This window comes from Pan paniscus, chromosome X (assembly GCF_029289425.2).
Source record: "Pan paniscus chromosome X, NHGRI_mPanPan1-v2.0_pri, whole genome shotgun sequence".
Classification (NCBI taxonomy): Eukaryota; Metazoa; Chordata; class Mammalia; order Primates; family Hominidae; genus Pan; species Pan paniscus.
The window spans coordinates 83,575,404-83,599,672 of NC_073272.2; the positions used below are offsets into that span (position 1 = coordinate 83,575,404).

Consider the following 24,269-nt stretch of genomic DNA (forward strand, 5'->3'; position numbering starts at 1 on the left):
ACTTGTATTGCTTGCCCTTTCAGCACACTCCCGTTACTCCTAACACAAAGTTTGAGATTTAAGCCCTTAAACCTACAGGAATCACCATCAGCTTTTTCTTTTTCTGTTTGTTTGTTTGTTTGTTTTGCATAGGGATTACTGGGTTAGTAATAGGAGACTGGTATAGAAAGTGGTGAGGAGCCGAAGCCAACAAATTGCTTTAAACACAAGATGAAAATGCTCTGTTCTGTCCACACAAAGAATCACCTAATACTGGTATGAGGCATCTCACTCAGCTGTGGAGAAGTCCTTGGAATTATAGCTCAGAAAGACATTTCCAGCCTTAAGTCAGTAAACCTTTTGGCAATGGGCTAACTGCCTTAAAGGAAAAAAAAAAAAAAAAAGAGTTCTACTTTAAAGATTTTGCAAGTGGAGGCCTGGCGTGGTGGCTCACGCCTGTAATCCTAGCACTTTGGGAGGCCGAGGCAGGCGGATCACGAGGTCAGGAGATCGAGACCATCCTTGCAAACACGGTGAAACCCCATCTGTACTAAAAAAAATAAAAAACATTAGCCGGGCGTGGTGGCGGGCACCTGTAGTCCCAGCTACTTGGGAGGCTGAGACAGGAGAATGGCGTGAACCCAGGAGGCAAAGCTTGCAGTGAGCCGAGATCGCGCCACTGCACTCCAGCCTGGGCAACAGAGCAAGACTCCGTCTCAAAAAAAATAAAAATAAATAAATAAATAAATACATAAATAAATAAAAGACCTTGCAAGTGGAGAACTTGTTCTACAAAGATTCTTGGAAACGTTAACGGACATAACTGACATGGGTAACTGTGAGCCAACCAGGAACTGTCAACAGCCTGATCTCAGCAGATATTTTTAAAAGGAACACAGGAGATTCATATGCATGGCTTTAAACATTAAAATTGATCCTTGGTAAAATGTATTTTCTGAAGCATAAACTGGATGACTAGAAAATACATATTTAATGAATAACCCTAGTAGTTCTAATCACATTACATGGGGAAATTTTGCAAATTACAAATAAACCAAATTGCATAGAAATGAATTTTGGAGTTATAAGGAACCAAAGAAAGATTAGCGCTAAGTTTTCCTGGCTTCCATTCAAGTGTTCCTTCTACTATAGCACACAGCATACTCATACTAGGTTAAGATCCAAGAACAATCCCTTGTCTGTTTTTCTAATGTTTAAAAGTTAGGGACAAATCCCCGGTTTATTTATCCTGACAATAATCAGGATGCTGGAGTTACTTTGTAATGTATTCTACAAACTGGCTAGTGTTCTTGAGATAATTAGCACATGTTAACTATAAGCAATTACTTTTGTCATAAAATGTGTTCTACTTCAATTGTAGCTTAAAAGCTTCTGGGACCTAAAAGCCACATGGTGACAAGTGATGAGTTTTCATTTAAAACTTAAAATTTAAAAATTATAAATGTAAGAAATTAGTTTTCAAGCCTGGGTTGACTATTTTTTCCCCCAAATAAATAAGGCCAGTTATGCTGAAACTTCACTAATATGGCAGCCACTGGCCACATGTGGCTATTAAGTATTAAAATGTGGGTAGTCCATATTCACACAGCTGTAAGTATAAAATATACAGTACATTTTGAAGACTCAGGAAGAAAAAGTAAAGAATATCTAAATTTTTATATTGAATAGTATTTTGGATATATTAGATTAAACAACACATATTATTAAATTTAATTTCACTTAAAAAATTTAATGTGGCTACTAGAAATTTTTGAAGTGTATTTGCCTTGCATTATATTTCTACTGGACCACTCTAAGCCATCAGGAATGAATATCCAGGTGCCACAGATACATAGTCCATTCATTCTCTAAGAATAAGTTAGCATTATAAAAATTGTCTACATAATCAAGTCAATTTCTGAGCTAAAAGAAAATGATATGGAAATACATGGTAAATCTAGAAATAAACTTTAGTTGGCTTTAAATATACCCTGTTCCCAAAATTTACATTTTTGGTTTTGGTTAATACAGGAACTAGTTAATATTCCCTGCACATATGTAAATTGATCAGAAAGGAAGGTGGCCCAGAAACATGGTAAAACCAAAAGTTATCCTTTGTACATTGTTCAATTCACTCATAGATGTGTTAATTCAAAACACTTACATATGACACCATTAGATACTCTGCAAACACACACTAAGCTATAACTTAGGGATTTGAGCAATTTAACATGAATGCAACAAAACAAAACATTATAATTTATACCTTTGCTCCGTCTGAAATATTGTCCCAGTTTCCACCACTCAAAGAGAATTTTCCATTGCCTATACGCAGCAGTATCTCTTCAGGAGTATCATTGGGGCCATTAGCAAATGGAGTGTAGCTATTAATAAAATAGATTTTAATAGACACTAGAGGGTAACATACCCAAACAATGAAAGAGATACAAATATTTACTACATGCAAATATTTACTTCAGCGAATATCATCTCATATTTCCTTTCACTGTTAAAGTCAAATTTTATATTTCAAACCATAAATTTAACCTTAATAAAATGTTTAATAAAATGGAGAATCTTGTTTACATCAATTATTTCTTTTGTCTCTGATTAGCTAATCAATGTAAAATAAAATAAAGGTGGCTTTTCATGTAAAGCTTCAGTCTTAAAACTAGACAACACTAAAACACACATATTCCAGGCATAGGTTAGCAAACAAATATACCTAGTAAAAAGAAAATGTTAATTTCATATATTCATAATGTATTTATTGTCTTGTTTCAATTTATTCATTAACATTTCATCATTATCATCAGTGGAAACGGTTATCATTACTTTTTATTAATATCTATGAAAACTTGGTTGGTTAAATATGTATATCGACACAAAACTCCATAGCCATTACATTTATTATGTAGATCAATCATGTAGATTAATTGTGCTTGATATGCAAACTTTAGCTACCCTTAACTTCAGTATTTACTGTTGTCTATAACTAAATATTTTGCATAAATTTGTAATACCTAAAAGTATGTGAAATGTACTGAGATGTGTAATTAACACCAAGCCATTAAACAATTTAGAGTCACTATTTTTATAACATATTTATAGAGCTCTTGGTATGTCAAGCATATTTAAACTATACTAAATGCACTCTTTAAAATATATGTCTAAGTACATTATAATTACTTGCTAAACTTGGCCATTTTCTCTATCACAACCCTCTTGGAATAATTTCTACATCCATAAGTTTTCACTTCTAAATAAAAGTGCTACTCATTATTGAGAGTAAAATAGTACTTGTATTATTTGTAAAGTATCAACATTAACATAGTCCAATTGTTATTACATTTGTTTTGAGCTTTTCTTTATCCTTTCAAGGGAAGGCAGTTGTGTGTGTTTCTGCAGTTTAGTATTGTTACTATTTAGATTTGCACAATCTTACTAAATCTCTAGTGCCAGAATAGTTAGAATTCAAGTGCTTAAAAAAAAATCAACTCAATATCAACAAGTTCAGTGGGCAAGCTGTTGGTGAAACGTGCAATTATTTTATGATTAAATAAATATTTTCAAGATTAAAATAGAAATGCACTTTATTTTTAAAAGTTTTAGTTCTGGGTGACAACTGCCTTTTAAAATTATTATGTCATAAATTAGTAGTGCCTCATTCTACACCTTGCTTTATGTTTTTTAATTTTATGTGTAACAATCAATATTAATATCTTGAAATGTAAATGTCATTTTCCTTAAAGTTATTTTAATCTATTCTCTTTCTAGATGAAGATATACAGATGAAATTCAAATAACAATGTTAATGCTTTTGAATATATGTTTCTTACCCAGCCAACATTGTGTAAAAAAGGACTCCTAAACTCCAGATATCACAAGCAGCATCATATCCCTGTTGCATAAGAACCTAAGAAAGAAATACTCATTATATGGTGTTACTCAATATAAACTCAATTTTCTCCCAAAGAAGTTGTTTTACTTCTAATAATCTCACAAAAGTTCATAATATAAAAACTTCAACCATTTTATGCACTTGTAGTAAAGACATAACCCCTGACACCTCAATGAGTTTTCTCTCCTCCTCTTAGGAAACCAGATATAGAGAAATCTAAACTTAAGATTAACATGTACAGAGATTTTAATGTATACTATATAAAGTACTAAGGCTTTTAATTCTGTCACTGATTCTATGAGGTAGACAATATTCCAATTTTGAAGATGAGGAAACTGAAGTGAATGTTAAGTAACTTACCCAACATTACAAAACTAGTAAGTAGTAGAACACGAAGTCTTATTTAAGCCTGTGTTTTTAATATCTATGATAACTGCCTCTTTACTACACAAGATATGGCAAGATAATATATGATCTCACAAAAGCAGAATGAATTTATATTTTACCATACAAGGTCAATGTCTTGAAAACAGCAGTATATTTCTGGACCACAAGTACACATTTGAAAAATACTGAATGGCTTCATTATTTTTCATACAATAATTTAGGAAGCTGTTTTTTGGGGCCAGTGTTAATAAAAATCAAATAATACATTTGCTATGTATTCATGTGAGATTTAGCTACGAAGTTAATAGAGTTCGTTAGAAAAATAAAGAGATGAAATGAGGCCATTTTCTTTCCATTTAGAAAAACAAGCCCACTGCTAAAGGCTCTAGGCATAGGAACAAAATAGAAACATTATTAATGCATTAACACTGGTGATTATATAACCACCAGCATGAATTTCTCATCTATAAAAGGCTAAAAATGTTAGTGTTTGGCTTTGACAACTGCCAGACATGAATAAAGAGTATATAACAAACTTAAAATTTGAAATATGCTTTTTTCCTAGTCTTAGTGTATCCATAAAAACACACATATGTGCAAAATTAAGAGGGTAAAGAGGATATAAAAACATAATTGGCTTATATAAATAATACAAGTAGGGAACTATAAAGTACTTAACAAATAACAAGGTATAGCTAAACCACTCATATCATGGTAAATGTTAAGTTGGCATACTCTAGTAAAACATAGACTTCTACTGATTTTATTCCCTTATCTCTTCATTTTTCTCATCACATCTTACAGTTCCAATCATCACCATGTTTTCCCTGATTCCCTTAGGAAGCTTTTTAAAGTTTCCCAAGTGATCCAATGCATAGCTAAGGTTGAGGGCCACTGCACAGAAACTACTTGGACAGGTGAGAATTAATCAAGTCAGCTGTAGGTACCATATACTCCTATAACCTTCCTAGTTATGAGGACAGACTTGCGCAGGAGGTGTCATATTGCTTAATTTGGGCCAAACATGAAAAACTTGTTTTAGGTAAAGAAGAAACAGTCCACTTTTTTTCTAGAGCTAGTCTCAATGCCCTAGTGAGCATATAATCATAAAAGAAACAAGGCAGAGTGGTAGGATGAATGAAAGAGTACAGAGGTTATGTTTCACACCTTTTTACTTGTATCAAGTTAAATACAAAGATAGAAGTCACAATTAAAGTAGTCAGTGGCATAAGTCTCTCTCTCATTTGGCTTCCCAAGTCAGCAGAAAGTAACATACACAGAGCTCCTCATTCCTGTTGCTCAAATCAATTAACGTTTGGGGCAAACTATATGACAGCCCAGAGAAAGAGCAAAGGAGAGTTAACTTCAAAATTAGTTTATAAAAAGCTACAGACACAGTATCCCTCAACTTTTTTGTAAGCCCCATTAATTCAGGAACTTCTTTAACCTCAGTAGGCTTATAATAACAGTTGAATAATATAACGTAGTGGATTTGCCTTTATCGAAGAATAAAATATTTTAGAGATATATTCACTTTTTGCAACACAGGTATAGTAGAAAAGCACATCTACCTAATAAACCCCAAGAGGTTGATCAAACTGATGCATAATCTAAAAACTAAAAGAATATTTTCTCCTTATTGTTAAGCTAAAATTGCAATAATCAGTGTAGCTCTTAGCAAACAAAAACTTTATGCATTGTGAAATAATGAATGTATACCCCCATAAATGCCATTTTTTATTGAAATGTCTGTGTCGATACTTGAATCTTTCCAATTCTAGTTTAAAAAAGAATGCATTTTTTATATTTTACTAATACCTTTTGAAAGCGTCTGAAATTTCAGAAACAAACCTCACTAAAAATACTCTCTGTGGTTCATTAATAACAATTTACAAATATATTATTGATTCCTAGCATGGGCTTCATCACTCAAAAATAAAACTTTCAAAGTATTTTGAAAATACAAATACTAGTCAAAGGTAGTTCAAGCACTAGTTAGAGAGAAGTGGTCTCCAGATGCCCACCTGAAAACCTTCACTATTACAATGGTAAAAGTGTCTTACTACAGTGTACGTCTGTTGGGAAAAAAACATCAATGGGCTGTATTCTACTCTCTGGGTTTGATTACCTAACCATTAATCTAAAACTGTTTACCTAATCATTAATCTAAACATGGACATATTATATATTTTTCATTTTAATGTCTGTTGTTGATATGTTCATATGGTACACATTCACCTTAACATTTTTCCAGTGAGAAGTTGCCATAATACTAAGTAGTTTAGGTCCACAAGATTAAGTCAATATTAAATATTTGGCTATTAAAATGGTTATTCTATACTCTGCTCTTATGTCTACTGTATAAATCTGTTACAATATTTATGAGGACCTTTATGATGACCATATATGCTATACATAACAGAAGAGCACTATCTCAAATATTCTGTCCTCCTATAAAACCACTGAAATGTCCTAAAAAGGCTAATTTTTTTATGTGCAGGCTATTATCTCATACACGTTAGGGCAGTACAATATATTGTAACAGATAAAAACTTGTACATTATTTTATGAATTTTATTAAAATATAGATTAAATCACATTCTCCGGATACATACATAATTTCTTAGTCAAATCTCTTATCATAAAAAGCTTATAAAACAGATGTTCTGCCTGTTCTTCAATATCAGTATAGTATTTTCTATATTTCTATTTTCATTATTAAAGTTATTTTTATAGTAGCTACTTTAAAATAAAGACTGATTTACATTAAAATACAAGTGGCTTATTGTTAATATATCTGATGTGCAATATTTCCCTGAAAAAGCTAGTATTTGATATAAAAATAAAATCATAAAATATATAGAAGATAGGAATTCTTCTCAAATTATTTTACTCTGCTTCTCCTTTGATTGACACATCAATTTTTTCAAATCTGAAGAGTTTTAGGTATTTTGATTTTCATTGAATATGTAATTACATGTCAGTATTATCCATAACATATAAGAACAGCTACTGACTTGACAAAGAAAGCTTATAAAGAACTTATATGGCCAATGCCATCTCTTGATTCATTTTTCCCCAACTTCACTTTCACTGCTATGGAAATTGCTACTGTCAAAGCTCTCATCCCCATGGTTAGAATGAATGTTACAGCTTCCCAAATGTGAAATCTGTACCACAGCCTCCCCTTTCCTGACTCTTCTCCCTAAGAGCATCACCTTTCCTGACTCTTCACCCTAATATTTAGATATAAATATTATTTTCCAAGAAAAATCCCCACGGCTTACAAAAACCCCTGTGTGGCTATTTTCTCCGGGAGTTAGAAGATCCTAAAGACAATCGAGGATAGCACTGCCCTTATATGTTATTTATAATGCTAATCTATATAAATTACCTAATGTTCAGTACAATTTAACATACCTGATGAATCTATCCTAGCTTTGTTATTAAGTGAATGCTGGGTCTTGAATAAGTCATTGAAGTACCTCGAGCCAGTTTCCTCATTTAGAATACATAATATATTTAAGCTGTGGCTATCTTTTCCCTACCTCCCAACTCTAAAATGATATGATTCTGAAATTAGTATATAACCCAACAGAATAGAATAGCCCGATTATTACATTCTGGTTGGTTTTAGATGCTAGTTACCAGTGTAAATATTTATATTAGGGGCTATGAGAATTCCCTGATTTAAAGAACTTTAAAACTGAAAAGGGCAAGATAACAGCTTTTATCTGCCTACCATAACATTCATATGGCATCATATAGATTCAACTAAAGGAAAAGAATGAAAGGCAAATGGTGAAGTTTTTAAGGAATACCTCAGGTGCAACAAAGTTTGCAGTGTAGCATGGAGTTAAGAGAAGTCCATTTTCTCCTCGAAGTTGTTTTGCAAACCCAAAATCACATATCCTGATTGAATCTGCACTGGCTGATTCATCCATGTATAAAATATTACTAGGTTTAAGATCACGATGAACAACCTTGAATATAAAGGAAAAAAGCATTATATCTATATAATTAACTAAATATCTGAGAAATAAAACATTATATCTATATAATTAACTAAATATCTGAGCAAAAGAAACTTTCCAAATTACAAAATTTTGAAAATGACATTTTGCTCAAGCTTAATAGCCTAAAATATACACAGGAAATTATGTCTGTCAGAAAGATGTTCCAGTTTCTATTCTCTCAAAAGCCACTAGTTTTGTTAACCATTTCTAATCTCAATATATCTAAGCTCAATTCTCAGATCCACTTTTGGACATGCCATAATTTATATCACTTAGCATTATACATAACATAGAAGAACAGTTCCTGACTTACAAACTAAACTAAGTTTAGACTTAGTCCATAATGGACTAAGACCCTACTCAACACCCCCCTCCTTGAAGTAAACAACCATAAAACCTGGATATAATACAAAAATCAACTATCTGAAGGCACTGGAGAATGAACAGAAGCAGATATACTCTGATGAGGAGTACACACTTTGTTGAAGGAGGGAACACAGGAAACTATACAAGGAGGTTTCCATATCTGTGGCTTTTAGCCTGGGTTTAAGTGCAATCCCTATGGTACACAGTGGTGGTAAAGACATGTGGAAAAACCCTCAGACCTTCTGGCTTAGAGGACCAGAAAGGAGATGCTGGAAAACTCTGAATGCTGAATGGAGGAATATTATAAAGGAAAGAGCCAGAACTGATCCTTGTATCAAAAATGTGTGGAACAGGATCAAAATAATTTGTATAAAGACAAATAATATGAACAAAAACCAGAGCTGCTGGCCCCAAAACTAGTTTTCAGTTCACGCCCAGCCAAGAAAATTACCCACTTAAACAAATGAAACAATAATAACTATTGGAGAAAAATAATGAAATATGAAAATCTCTATAACTGATTATCATAATGCTTAGGATACAATCCCAAATTATCTGTTATACAAAGAACCAAGAAAATGGAACACAGTCTTAAGAAAATCAATAAATTCTGATTCCAAGATGAACCATGCTAAAACAGATAAGGATTTTAAAGTGACTATCATAATGATCCTCAACAAAGTAAAACAAAACATGCTTTCAATGCATTAAACTCTCAGCAAAAAAAGGGAAGTCTCAGCAGAAAAATAGAAACAATAAAGAAGAAACAAATAAAATGTAGGACTGGTAAAAAAAAAATGCTGAAATTCCCCCATGTGATAAGTTCCCTACTAGTACTCTCTATTTCATGTAAGTTATCCTTATCTTTAATCAGAGTTTACTATGCTAAAGCTCTTTAAGGACAAGGACCAGGTCTCACTCATGTTTGAATCCACAACACTTTTTACAATGCCTGGCATGTAGAAATGCTCAATATGTGTCTTATTAATTTAGTTAATTGAAGTAAGAACCTGAAGGTTCATACAATAATAAAGAAGAGACGCCTATGATGCTTTTCTCAAAAATTCTCTTCATGCTTTATTTTAGAGAGGGTTGGTAAAGACAATCAAATAATTAAATTATAAAAAGCTACTGTTTAGCATTATATATTAAAAAATACTGAAAACACACTTTATTAAACCACACACAAAATTGAGTACTAGTTTATTTTTACTAATTATAAGAGGGGCTCATGCAGAGTTTTCATTATGTCAATTCTAAATTGCCATTTTAAATTTCTTTATTAAGTTGGTACATATCTACTATTACAACTGATTCAAACTTAAATTTTTAAATTACTCCCTACTTTGTTTTTTTATACAGTTATATATATTAAAAGTTCCCTTTTTTTGTAACTCAGTTCATTTGCCTTCTTTATGAAAGGACAGGAAGCAAAATAACAAGCCTGCCCCTTCACCACAAAATTTAATATAGTAATACTTGAAATGTTTAGAATACACATTTCTTACTGTATTTAGGGAAGGAGCTGGCAAGGTTCAAGATACGTGTTAGGTAATCTGAACTTTATATGTTAGGTAACTTGAATAATAGTCACTGTATGTCTTTGGTTAATTCTTTTATGTTTGACTTTTAAGTCTAAGTTTCATAATTTCAAGGTCAAAGTTAGGTACATTTATATAATTCAAACCACTTTTTAAATGAATATGCTATTAAATCAGGGCCAATTGGCAGAGAGAAAATAATTATTTCCTAAATCCATAAACTTCACTACATTGTGAGTTCTATTAGGATATTCTCTATAGAAATATATGTGAATAAAAGCAACTTATTTTAGGTGGCATCATCTCCTATATTTTCATGAAGATATAGGTCCCAGAATAGAAAGAAAAAAGTTAACTACAACTTACTCCTTGACAATGAAGATAGTCAACTGTCTTACTTATTACATATAGTATATCACTAGCCTCCCGTTCCGAGAAACATTTTTGTTTGAGAATACGGTCAAGTAACTCTCCTCCTTTCATTAAATCCGTAACAAGGTAAACATATCTACCATCATCAAAGACCTACAAAAGAACGCAGTTTTAAAATGTTATTATTTATAATTACAATTCTATAATTCTTAAATTATATTTTAATTATATTTACCTTTCTACTAGACTTCCCTCTAGTATTAGAAACAAAAAAGACATTATTCCTTTACTGTTAATGCAGTACAGGCTGTACTAAACGTTGAATTGGCTAAACAGTCACCTACACAGTCCCATGAAACCATGTTAAACATATAATTTTATTGCCTTTTGAAGTTATAGGTTGCAGTTCATCAAAGAAAGAAATTAAAAAATAGAACTCTGTGCCTCTCAAATGACCTCTATCTCAATTTTTTTACTGTATTATAGCTACTTCTCTTCCCCAAACGTAAGCTTCTTTCTGAAAGTAAATACATTATTTATTTTTTATACCCTTCCCTCAGTTCATTATCTGATTTGGTATCTTAAATACTGGTTGAATTCCAATAGTAAACCAAGGAAAACAAATAAGAAAAGTATTTATACACTTTTCACTCAGGGCATGTATGATAAACACACACACACACACACACCACAGTAGTTTAAAGATTACAAATCAAAGTGCATATCATTTTCTGACACAAATTGATCAAGGTGATAGTTGACTTTTCTGTCTTGTATAAAGAGAAAAGAACATTATCTCCTTATGTGAAAAGTGAGCATTCAGTAACATATTAATGAGTTATACATTCATTTTACAAAACTATAGACTAAGACTATTTCACTCCAGAAACAATCCATAATGCTATAGCCAATTACTATACAATCAAGAAAGTAAAATATTCAAGAATTTGGCAGATCCCCAATCTCCTGTATCTTCTGTATTGATAGCACTACAGAATAATAATTGGTGTTAGCTACAATGTTAACTAGTTAACCAGCCAGAATATATTCATGTAATGAGGAAATTCTCATTTACCAATCATCATAGTTATTTTTGATATTCTATAAGACTAGAAGTATAGAATCATGGGAAAAAAAGAATTAAAGTGGCAATTTAAGAGTCCTGAGATTTTTGAGGCATGAAAATAAATATGCTAAAGACATTAAAAGTTTCAATAAGAAAAATAAAGTTCCAATTCATAACTTCATTAGCTTAGCTGATACCTAGATTTAGAAATACCTACATCCTTCAAAGTAATAATGTTGGGATGTTGTCCATAGCGCATCAATATTTCAATCTCTTCTGAAGGGTCTCGCTTACTTTTGTCAATGATCTAAGAAATAAGAAAAAAGAAAAATATCTGAGGCAAAAAAATTATTTTGTCTAAAATGAGTATTTTCCATTTGGTTATATTTTTGAAGAAATGCTTAAAAACTCAAGAACAATGCTTACCTCATATTATTTTAACATTTAAAAACATAAGTAAAAAACTTAACAGAAAAAAAGAAAATTTTAACATTATATCCTATTTCACTGAAATTGTACCAATGATGACGTGATTGTAATTATCACAACTGCTCAATCTTAACATAATACATGTATAACAAAATTATTCAAATGCAAAAATTCATGAAATACACGGTTCCTACATAACAAAGGCTTGAAAAGAAATTCAAAAATGAAAATATTAAGTCTCGGAGTTCTTTCTCATCATCTTATCTTTCCTATCTTCATTTACTCCACTGAAAATGTTTGTCAGTTGACTCATAATTTAAATTACATGCATAAAACAAACAAGAAAGCTAGGCTCAGAGACAATACCTTCACTGCAAATTCCATGTTGGTAGTTGCATGTATGCATCGCTTGCAAACAGAGTAGGAGCCAACACCAATATCCTCTTTCAATTCATATACTTCACCAAATTGTGCAGCATTTCCATTTATCTGTTTATTTTTAAAAAGTAAAATACTAAGGAGAATGAAATATTTTCACATTTTCTGTCTTTTGTCCTAAATATACATTCATCTTAAGCCTTAAACTAGAATAATTCATTCTACAGAAGTTTTATCGACATTTATAAATGGCGTGAACCAATCCTTTCTTGATACCCACAGGCAATATAATAAAGCAACTAGCTTATACATCACCCTTCTATTTTATTCAAAAGAGGCCACATAAATATAATTAAAAGTTACCACTGTCTGCTCTTTTCCAAAACACACAGGGACATATTTAATTCATAATTTATACCAATAGATAAACAAAGAAGTTAAAAATCACTTTTAAAAAAACGATTAAAAATACATCAGCAATAACAGAGAAATAATTAGCCCAAAACTGAATAATGTGATTAAGTGGAATTTACCTGAACAATTGGTAATACATTTGCACTTGTGATAGGAGTGATTTTATATTCTTCTGCAATAGAAGTTGCAACAAAGCTGAATCCTTTGAAGAGCTGATGAGCATTTGCACTGGCTGGCAAACCGGGAGAATCTAATGTCCAAATAATTACATTTAATTATAACTACACACAGAATTCTATGATATAAAGTGTCAGAATTTCTTTAACTATAAAGGAAACCATTAAATGCTACTAACATATTATATATTTGATTTATTATATATTATCTGTCTCCTCCCATCTGTATACATGCTCCATTTTAGTCAGTATTTTTTGTCTGTTCTTTTCACCACTGCATCCTCATTGCTTAGTACATAGTAGGTATTCAATATTTATTGAGTGTATGTATGAAACTGTAAAAGACAGAGTAATATATCTCACGTCTTACCTCCTACCCCATCCTGTAAATCATTAGCATGCCAAAGGACTTATAAAACAAAGAAATAAACTTGCCACCCTTTGACCAAGTTCCTTCCTTCCTGATAAATATTTCCCATTTAAAACATCTACTTGACAGCTGCCCAAGCAATGTTTTGTATAGGATCCATATTTCCCATGGACAAATCAACTCTCTGCAAATTTACCATTCTTTTAGTTTTTACTTCACAAGAAAGTTTATTTTTAAACTATCTACTTAAATAAAATCTCTGATCTTACAGATAAACATGCATTACCTTTAGGTGTTTTTGCAGTAAATTCAGGATCAAAACAAAAAGTATCATCTGGTTTTCCAGAAGCAGGTTTGAAAGGAGGTTGAACTTCTCTTTTATATAATTTCTAGAAGGGACAACCAGATAACACAAAACATATTAAGACTTTAAAAATTATTATACTTTGTAAAACAAAGCAGAACATAATATTCACAGTCCATAATAGAAGACTAACAATTTCATAGTTTCAGATAACTGTTAACCAAATTCTAAAATTTTGAGAGATAATGTTCAAGATGTAATGAGGCCAAGAAACATAGCAATGATGCCACAAGCTGAATTCACAAGGAATGCTCAATTTTGGATATCAGAAGTTTTTGAATGCTCATTGATAATATAACCATGCAAATACAGCACAGTAATAACTAAAATGCTCAAGGCTTTCAAAATCAATAATTATTTTTAAAAAGTGCATATTTCATCTAAAATATTGTTTTCACATAAAAAATATACGTTAAATGTACTGTTTAGGCTTGTATCAGATAATTGAAAATTTAGTCGTCTAACAATCTATCTTGCTAAAATCTATGCTTTTGAAAGGCATAGAAAATTTCTAATAATATATAAAAGCCACTTCTTTTGAAATCTATTTTTTAAAAAGCTTACAGTCCCACAGTGGAGAAAAATAAATAGGGAATTACTTTTGAGTAATTTTTATGTATTTAAATATGTAAACATGACTTTTAGTTCATTATGGCTTACTAGAAACAGCTAGTGGGCTAGTGGATGCCTCTCTCATGGTGAGGAATCAAAATAGCAATAAATATTGACATTTCAAGTAGATTTTCTAAGAGGCCACACTAGAATTCATCAGAGAAGTGATGGAATTGGGAATCACAGAAAGAAGGGAACAAAGCCATGCCGTCAGGTGAACTGAGACTGGTGTGGAGCCAGGAGATCTTCGATGCAGGGAAGGGAAGATTGAGTGAGAGACCCCCAGGATTCCACAATTCTGCCACAGACTTTCAATGCTAACCATAGGTAAACCCCCTTGAATCCCCTAGGCCTCCAGTTTAATACACGGAGCTGCCTGGAATCTGTGCAGAGGTACTGCTCAAGCCCATGTGGAATCCCATGGACTTCTGATCCCTGAGCAGCCTGGCACCGGCTGCTGCCACCTCACTAGGCAGGGAGCAGGGAGGCTGGTACTTGTGCACACCTCAAAGACAGATACTGCAGCTGCAGTACAGAGGAGTGAGCAGAATGCACGCTGCAAAGACTGCCGGTCTCAGCTGTTCCCTTCTAAATGAGGCCTCCCTTCTTCAGTGTTGGGTCTACAGCACAGCTGCCCTGCCCTTACATGTATATACTGGCCACAGCCTGGTGTTCTTCTTAGAGCCCAGCCCCCAGAGGCTCGTGACCCGCTCTTCAGCTCCCTCAATAGCTGCGCCCAACACCACCATCACACTTGCCACTCCTGGGCCAAGGAGACAGTGGGGAAACTGGGCACTTTTGTGTGCCCACCAAAGTGAAATCCACTGCTGCTCCTTCAGGAGGGAAGTGCAGGTGGGCCAAGCACCCCATAGCTGCCAACCTTCATTGCTTCAGCTGAAGGGGTCTGCCTTCCCCAGTGAAAGGCCAGCAGCCCAGCGGCCCTGCTCCCAATTATTTCACCTGTTACCTGGAGGCCTTCTGAGAGCCTAGCCCCCCATAGGCCTGTGATGGGCCTTGGGACTTCGACCACATAAGCATTCTGCAGGCCATTCTGAGAGCCCAGACCCCAAAGCATGTGATCAGCCATGGGAATCCCACCACCAGAGCGTTCTGCCATAATCTGAGAATCCTGTGGGCCCTTTTAAGAGACCAGCTCCCACAGGCCTGTGATCAGCCATAGGGACCCAATCACCTGAGTGTTTTGCTATATTCTGAGCATTCTGTGGGCACTCCCGAGAGCCCAGCCCCACAGGTCTGCAATATGCATTGATGCACCAACTGCCTGAGCATTCTGCAACTGCCTAAGTGTTTTGTAGGCCCTTCTGAGATCCCAGCCTCCACAGGCACATGATGTACCCTAGGACTCCCACTTCCAGAGTACTCTCCCTGCCTCTGCTTGAGAGTTCTGCCTGTGACTCCAAGAACCAGCCCATCACTCCCTATCATAGCCAGCAGCAGGATTCTAGAGACTTAACAAGTCCACTGGCCTGGTCCTGGTCCACTTCTTACAGGACTCATACAAGCTGTCTGCTGGGCATTCTGGGGGATAAGGAATTGGAAGTTTGCCTAGTCCTGTCTACCACTGCTAGTACATGACCATGCCTCAACCTGGGGTCTGAGCTCAGAGGGACCCAACCAGACGATACTGCCACAGCTAATACCCAACTGTGTGTGCTAAAAAGTGGAGCCCCTCTGTGATATCTACAGAAAGCAGAAGCATTACCCATTGGCAAACAGGCGAGTCACAAAGCTGTGCGTATTGGACTGATTCAGGAGGTTCCACCCAGAAACAACTCCCATAGACAAGTGTCTTCTGTGGCTATCAGCTATACTGCGGTCTGGAGATACACGGCAGTTGTGCATCTGAACTGAGAGCCATGAGCTCTGAGTCAGGGGTGTGATAGATAAATAGAACATATTGCTACCTGTCTAGGATGTGAAGCTAGTCTTCCTACTCTCTGCTGAGACCTTGGCACTGTTCACCAGGTACTCCCCCAACCATGCCTGTCAGGGCTGGCTCCCCAGTTCATCATTGGGGTATTTGTGTGCAAGCCAGACAGTCAAGCTCTGCCTAGCTCTCTTTCCCCTCACCCCTCATGGGACAAGAAGGTCAGGGAACCTGGCATTCCACTGTCCAGCCCATCATCTGAAACAACATAGAGCACCACACAATAAACAAATATCAAGTGCATACCGATCTGCTTTTGCCACAGCTGGCTTGTACTGGTAAATGCCACCTACTGCCCTATAGATTGAACTGTAAAACCCAACATAAAAACCTGACTAAGAAGTGCACAGGCCTATAGAAACGAAGCCAAAAGACTTCTGGCTACTTCCCAACCTACTCTACAGTCACACCCCCCAAGAGGGGCGGCGGCAGGGGGTGAACCACGTCCACATGAAAATAAATTCAAAAGTAATATGTGACAGCTTCTACAGATAAGAAGGAACCAACATAAGAACTTCAGGACTACGAAGAAAAAGAATGTAATGACATCCCCAAAACGTCACAGTACCTACCTAGCAATGAATCTTAATCAAATGAAAACTTTGAAATGACAGATAAAACATTCAGAATATGGATTGTAAGGAAGCTCAATGAAATCCAAAATAAAGTCAAACACATACAAACAAACACAAAGAAATCAGAAAACAATTCAGGAGATAAAAGATAAATAAATAAATATATATACATATTTTTAAATTCTGGAAGTGAAAAAAAGATGAAAGGAATTTCAAAACAGAATAGAAAACTTTAATAACATACTAGACCATGCATAAGAAATAATTTTGAGCATGAGGGCTGGTCTTTTGAATTAAATCAGATAAAATTAAAGAATAAATAATTTTTAAAAAATGAACAAAGTCTTTGAGAAATATGGGATAATGTAAAGTGACCAAACTTGCAACTTATAGGCAGAAAGAAAAAAGAAAAGAAGTTTGGAAAGCATAATTGAGGAACTAATTCAGGAAAATATCCCCAATCTTGTTAGAGACGTAGATATCCAGATATAAGCAATTCACAGAACACCTAGAAGACACTACAGAATACAAACATGACCGAGGGATATAGCCGCCAGACTATCCAAGTTCAATGTGAAAGAATAAATCATAAAACAAGCTAGAGAAAAGCATCAAATCACCAATAAAGGAAATCTCATCAGACAGACAGTGGACTTCTCAGCAGAAATTTTAACAAGCCAGAAGAGAATGGGGACCTAATTTTAGCTTCCTTTAAAAAGTGCCATCCAAGAATTTTATATCCAGCCAAAATAAGCTTCATAAAATGAAGAAGACATAAAGTCATTAACCGAAAAAAAAACACGAGAGGAACTTATCACCATTAAACAGGCCCCATAAGAAATGCTCAAAGACGTTCTAAAGATGGAAACAAAAGTATGTCACTCACCATCATAAAGGCACACATAAGTAGAAAGCTCAAAGATCCTATAAAACAATCATACAATTGAGAATCCAAGGCAACTAGCTAGCAACATTATGACAGGATTAAAACCTCATATATCAATATAACCTTCAACATAAATGCCTAAATGTTCCATCCAAAATATGTAGACCAGCAAGTTGGGTAACAGACAAAAACCAACCATCTGCTGCCAAAAAGAGACCCACAGAATAGCTAAACACATCTACAGACTTAAAAGTAAAGGGGTGGAAAAAGATATAGCATGCAAATAAAAAACACAACAAAGCCGAAGTAGCCATTCTCATAACAGATAAAACAGACTTTAAACCAGCAACAGTAAGAAAAGGCAAAGAAAGGCATTATATAATGATAAGGGCTCAATTAAACCAATAGATTTAATTATCCTAAATATATATTCATCCAACACCAGAGCGCTCAGATTCAAAAACAAATACTAATAGACCTAAGAAAAGAGATTGATGGCAATACAATAATAGTGGGGGACTTCAATACCAAGTGACAACACTAGACAGGTCATCAAGGCAAATGTCAACAAAGAAACTCTGGACTTAAACTGGACTCTAGACCAAATGGATGTTTACAGAATATTCTAATCAACAACTACAGCATATACATTTTTCTCCACCGCACATGTAACACTCTCCAAAACTGAACATATGCTTGACCATAAAGCAAATTTCAATACTTTCAAGAAAATCAAAATCACATCAAGTATCCTATTGGATCACAGTAGAATAAAATTAGAAATCAATACCAAGGGGAACTCTCAAAGCTACACAAGTACATGGAAATGAAACAAGTTGCTCATGAATGACTTGGGTGAACAACAAAATCAAGGCAGGAATAAAAAAATTGAAATGAATGAAAACAGAGACACAACATAACAAAACGTCTGAGACACAGCTAAAGCAGTGCTAAGAGGAAAGTTTTTAGTGTTAAATGCCTAAATCAAAAACACAGAAAGATCTCAAATCAATGACCTATTGTCAAACTACACGAAAGTAGAATAACAAGAAAAACCAAACCCAAAGCTAGCAGAAGACAAAAAATAACTAAGTCTCATTTCGCTGAATAAAATGAGATTGCGACCAAAAAAAAGATCAACAAAATGAGAAGCTGGTTCTTTGAAATAATAAAAAAAGTTGATAGACCTCTAGATGGTTTAACCAAGAAGAAAAGAGAGAAGATTCTAACAAGTACAATCAGAAATTGAAAAGGGCAAACATTGCAATGAATACCACAGAAATATATATAAAATATGATCAGTGATTACTATGAACATGTATATACACACAAACTAGAAAAGCTAGATGATGGATAAATTCCTGGAAACATACAGTCTCCCAAGATTGAACCAGGATGAAACAGAAAACACAAACAGACCAAAGGAATAGTGAAACTGAGCCAGTAATAAAAAAATGTTCCATCAAAAAAAGCCAGGACCACACAGGTCTAGAAATGAGTTTTTCCAGACATGCAAGGAAGAGCTGGTGCCAATCTTACTAAAACTGTTCCCAAAAATTGAGGAGTTGGGAATCCTTCCTAATTAATTCTACAAAACCGGTATCATCCTGAGAGCAAAATCAGGTAAGGACACAACCAAAAAAGAAAACTGCCAGCCAATATCCCTGATGAATATAGATGCAAAAATCCTCAACGAAATACTAGCAAACCAAATCCAACAGCACATGCAAAAAATAGTTAATCATGATCAAGTGGATTTTATTCTAGGGATGAAAGGATGGATCAACATTTACTAATCAATAAATGTAAATCACCACTTAAACAAAATTATAAACACAAATCATGTGATCATCTCAATAGATGCAGAAAAAGCATTTGAGACAATTCAACATCACTTGATGATAAAAACCCTCCATATAATAGGCATAGAAGGAACATACTCCAACATCATACCAAATGCAGGAAAGTTGAAAGCATTCCTTTCAAGAACTGAAACAGGTCAAGGATGTCCACTTTTACCATTCCTAGTCAACACAGTACTGGAAAGTCCTAGCCAGAGCAATCAAGCAAGAAAAAGAAATAAAATACATCCAAATTGGAAAAGAGGAAGTCAAAGTACCTCTATTCATTGATGATATAATATGGTACTGAGAAAACAGAAAAGACTCCTCCAACAGACTCCTAGACTTGATAAACAAATTCAGTAATGTTTAAAAAAATAAAATCAACATACAAAAATCAGTAGCTTTTCTATACAACAGTGATGTTCTAACTGAAAACCAAATGAAAGTTCTAATTAACAATCTCATTAACAACAGCCGCAAAAAGTAAAATACCTACAAATACATTTAACCAAGAATGTGAAAGAGTTCTACAAGGAGAACTATAAAACACAGATGAAAGAAACTAGATCAAATGGACAAATGGAGAAACATCTCATGCTCATGAATTGAAAGAATCAATATCATTAAAATGACCATACCAGTCCAGGCACAGTGGTTCACGCCTGTAATCCCAGTACTTTGGGAGGCTGAGGCAGGAGAATCGCTTGAACCCAGAAGTTCCAGACCATCCTAGTCAACATACCGAGACCTCATCTTTACCAAAAAAATTTAAATTAGCCAGACACGGTGGCATACACCTGTATCCCCAGCTGCTCAGGAGGCTGAAGTGGGAGGATTGCTTAAGTCTAGGAGGTCAAAGCTGCAGTGAGCTGTGATTGTGCCACTGCATTCCAGCCTGGGTGACAGAGAGAGACGCTGTCAAAAAACAAACAAACAAAACAACAACAACAAAAAAACATACTGACCAAAGCAATATCCACATTCAATACAATTCCTATCAAACTATGAATGCCATCCTTCAGAGAATTAGAAATAACAATCCTAATGTTTACACAGAACCAAAAAACAGCCTAAATAGCCAAAGCAACCCTAAGTAAAATTAACAAAGCCAGAGGCATCACATTTCCTAATTTCAAATTATACTACAAGGCTATAGTAACTAAAACAGCAGAGTACTTGTACAAAAATAGACACATAGATCAATGGAACAAAACAGAGAACCCAGAAATAAAGCTGCATACCTATAGCCATCTGATTTTCTACAAAATCTACAACAATAAACAATGAGGAGAGAACACTCTATTCAACACATGGTATTGGGAAAATTGCCTAGCCACATGAAGAAGAATAAAATTGGACCCCTATCTCTCACTGTTTACAATAATTAACACAAGATTGTTTGAAGACTTAAACATAAGATGTGAAACTACAAAGGTCCTAGAAGAAAACCTAGGCAAAACTCTTCTGGACATTGATCTATACAAAGAATTTATGACTAAGATCCCAAAAGCAAATGCAACAAAAACAAAAGTAGACAAATTGGACTTAATTAATTTCCTGCACAGCCAAATAAATAATCAGTAGAGTAAAAAGATGACCTACAGAATGGGATAAAATATTTGCAAACTATGCCTCTGACAAAAGACTAATATCGAGATCTGCAAGGTACTCAAACAACTCAACAGGTAAACAAACAAACAAACAAACCTATTAAAAGGTGGGCAAAGGATATGAACACGCATTTTACAAAAGAAGACATACAAGCAGCCAACAAACATGGAAAAATGCTCAATATCACTAATCATCAGAAAAATGCAAATTAAAACCACAATGAAATATGATTTTATATCAGTCAGGAGGGCTTTTATTAAAAAGTTAGAAAATAACAGATGTTGGCATGGATGTGGGAGAAAACAGGTACACTTATACACTGTTAATGGGAATGTAAATTAGTACAACCTTTATGAAAAACCATATGAAGATTTCTCAAAGAACTAATAATCAAAAAAATTTGACCCAGCAATCCCACTAACAGGTATGTACCTAAAGGAAAATAAATCATTATATAAAAAGGACACCTGCACTTGTATGTCTATCACAGCACTGTTCACAATAGCAAAGTCATGGAATCAATCTAAGTGTCCATCAATGGTTAATTGGATAAAGAAAATAGGTATATAGACACCATGGAATACTATGCAGCCATAAGAAAGAATAAAATCATTATCTTTGCAGCAACATGGATGGAGGTGGAGATTATTATCCTATGTGAAATAACTCAGAAAATCAAATATCCCATGTTCTCACTTATAAGTGGGAGCTACACAATGGATACACATGGACATACAGATGGAAATAATAGACACCGAGGACTCCAAAAGGGGAGAAGTTAAAAGGGAATTGAGGGTTGAAAAATTACCTACTGGTCACTGTTTGGTTGATGGGTACATTAGAAATCCAAACCCACCATTATGCAATATATCCACGGAAAAAACCCACAAATGCACCCCCAGATCTAAATTATTTTTTTAAGAAAAAGAAAAATAAATATGTATGGAAATATTCCACTGATTTGTTATTTAAATTAAAAGCAATAAACCTTTAATATCCTGTGTTGGTCATATGAAGTTATTCAATAACAAGCTTTCTACTTAACTTACATCCCAGTCAATATTTGCAAAAAACAGATGTCTTTTGATTTCTTCAACTCCTTCTGATCCTATAAAAAAAAGAAATGATATTTTATTTTTATGATTTTTTTTAGTCTTGCTCCCTGGCTTCCAGACTGCTATCTGTAAACAGGAATACACATATTTCATACATTCCTTGAAAAGAAAAATACATGATTTCTTATCTGGCATTTTATTAGCTGGTCCTTTCATTTTACTGTGATAAAAAATAACTAACGTTCATATTGAACTACAATAAAGTGTCTCCCAAATCAAATCAAAATAGTATTAAACATAATACTTAAATACATATTTTTTCATTCCTAATTTATCTTATGACCTCATATTTATATGCCAAATTGAAAGGTACAAAGGAATAAAGTGACACTGAAATTTTCACACAAGGGCATAAATAATAGGATCGCATCTGGATACAGGGAAAGGCTACCAGAAAGGGGTCAAAAAAGTAGTTACAGAAACATAATATTTACTTTGAAGAATATTGGGGGGGGCAAAATATCTATCTTCAAATATATAAGAGATTACCTGTACAAGGGAGAATCTGTTTATTATTTCAAAAGAAGTAACCCATAATATATACATAATAATAGGTTGAACAGAAGCTTTCATTAACTAGACTACTTCAGTTTTAAATCATGGACATAACAGAGTTTACTTTGTCTGAAATGTACACACAAAATGAAAAATTCTACGTATAGAAGTAATGTGCTCAAATCAAACAAGAAAACATAAAGATTTAATTATCCTCCCAAAACATGCAGTTACTTCTATAAAAGCTAAGAAAATAAGCAATACCCAATCTATTTGCTGGATTCCTTTTGAATAACATCCTTAGAAGACTTTGTGCTTCAGCACTAAGAAATTGAGGCATTCCAAGTTTTGCTCTGAAACAGAGGATTTTAGAAAGTTTCACTTAAATTTAGCCACACTTTTGATTTGAAAAATCTCAAAAAGAACTTTTAAAAGTGCTTTTACAAGGGTAAATAAAGTCCTGTATATGGTAGAAGGGAACAAGACAGTGAGAAAAAGGTTCTCTTGTATTATTTTAAAACCGCAATAATTTTTTCAAAACTGAAAGCAAGAGATTTTTTTCCCAAAAGAAAAACATACTGTTTACACTTACTTTAATATCATATTCATGGTCTCATTTCTGTCTTTACCTTGAAATGGCAGAGTACCAGTAAGCATTTCAAACTAAAACAAACAAACAAAACACACCACACAATTAGAACACCTTAGAATATATAATAAGATTCTCTAGAAAAAAACTGAGACTTCTATATAATCATCAAATTGTAAGATCTACATGATAGTAGATCAAAATGGGACCAGAAAACTAAGTCACTTAAAGAAATATACTTCTGGTATCCCACTCTCTCTCTATATATATATAGCTCAACTGATGGTGACCTGTAGCAGATGAAACCAACCAATTCTTCCTCAGTTCTAATTCAGCTATGTTCTCAAAGCCAAAGCAATTTGAAAATACACACAATGCATTTTCTGTTAAAACAAATATACTCTTTTGAAGCGAATGTTTAATAATAAAGGAAAAGGAAAAATAAGCAGAAAAGCATTTCAAATTCATACATGCCCAAGAAAGATTTAACCATTCTCATTCCCTCCACTGCCCCCAAAACAGGAGCCAAAAAAGAAGTAGAAGCAGCAGAACACACCACCACCACCACCCCCTGCCACACACACACATGCCAATAGCTTTAAAAAAGAAACATACACCTTAGTTGTACACAGAAGAAGGAAAACATTTTCTCAAAGAGAACTGACTGCAATGTGACTAACTAGAACATTAAATAATGGTATAAAAAAAGACTACCTCTAAAAATCATTACGGTACATTAAAGAGAAGTTTTTGTATCACCAGTATTTAAATCTCAAACTTAGATTCAATAATGGCTTTGGCCTTAGTCTTCTACTCATTTATCTGAACTCACAAT

At 34.0% G+C, this 24,269-nt stretch overlaps 1 protein-coding gene across 5 annotated transcripts in view; it reads right to left on the reverse strand.

Moving 5' to 3' along the window:
- Window positions 1-24,269, reverse strand: part of RPS6KA6 (ribosomal protein S6 kinase A6) — a 130,521-nt gene that overhangs the window by 37,001 nt on the left and 69,251 nt on the right. For 4 of the 5 annotated variants that reach the window (XM_034949505.3, XM_008978143.5, XM_034949504.3 and 1 more), the window contains 11 exons: window positions 23,438-23,508; window positions 23,110-23,198; window positions 22,285-22,343; window positions 13,682-13,784; window positions 12,969-13,099; window positions 12,424-12,546; window positions 11,846-11,935; window positions 10,557-10,715; window positions 8,089-8,250; window positions 3,819-3,895; window positions 2,246-2,363 (listed from right to left, as the gene is read on the reverse strand). In XM_034949505.3, the coding sequence (XP_034805396.1) occupies window positions 2,246-2,363; window positions 3,819-3,895; window positions 8,089-8,250; window positions 10,557-10,715; window positions 11,846-11,935; window positions 12,424-12,546; window positions 12,969-13,099; window positions 13,682-13,784; window positions 22,285-22,343; window positions 23,110-23,198; window positions 23,438-23,508 (1,182 nt within the window). Of the gene's footprint in view, window positions 1-2,245; window positions 2,364-3,814; window positions 3,896-8,088; window positions 8,251-10,556; window positions 10,716-11,845; window positions 11,936-12,423; window positions 12,547-12,968; window positions 13,100-13,681; window positions 13,785-22,284; window positions 22,344-23,109; window positions 23,199-23,437; window positions 23,509-24,269 lie in introns of those variants that run through there. The other variant, XM_034949506.3, reaches the window with a different exon arrangement.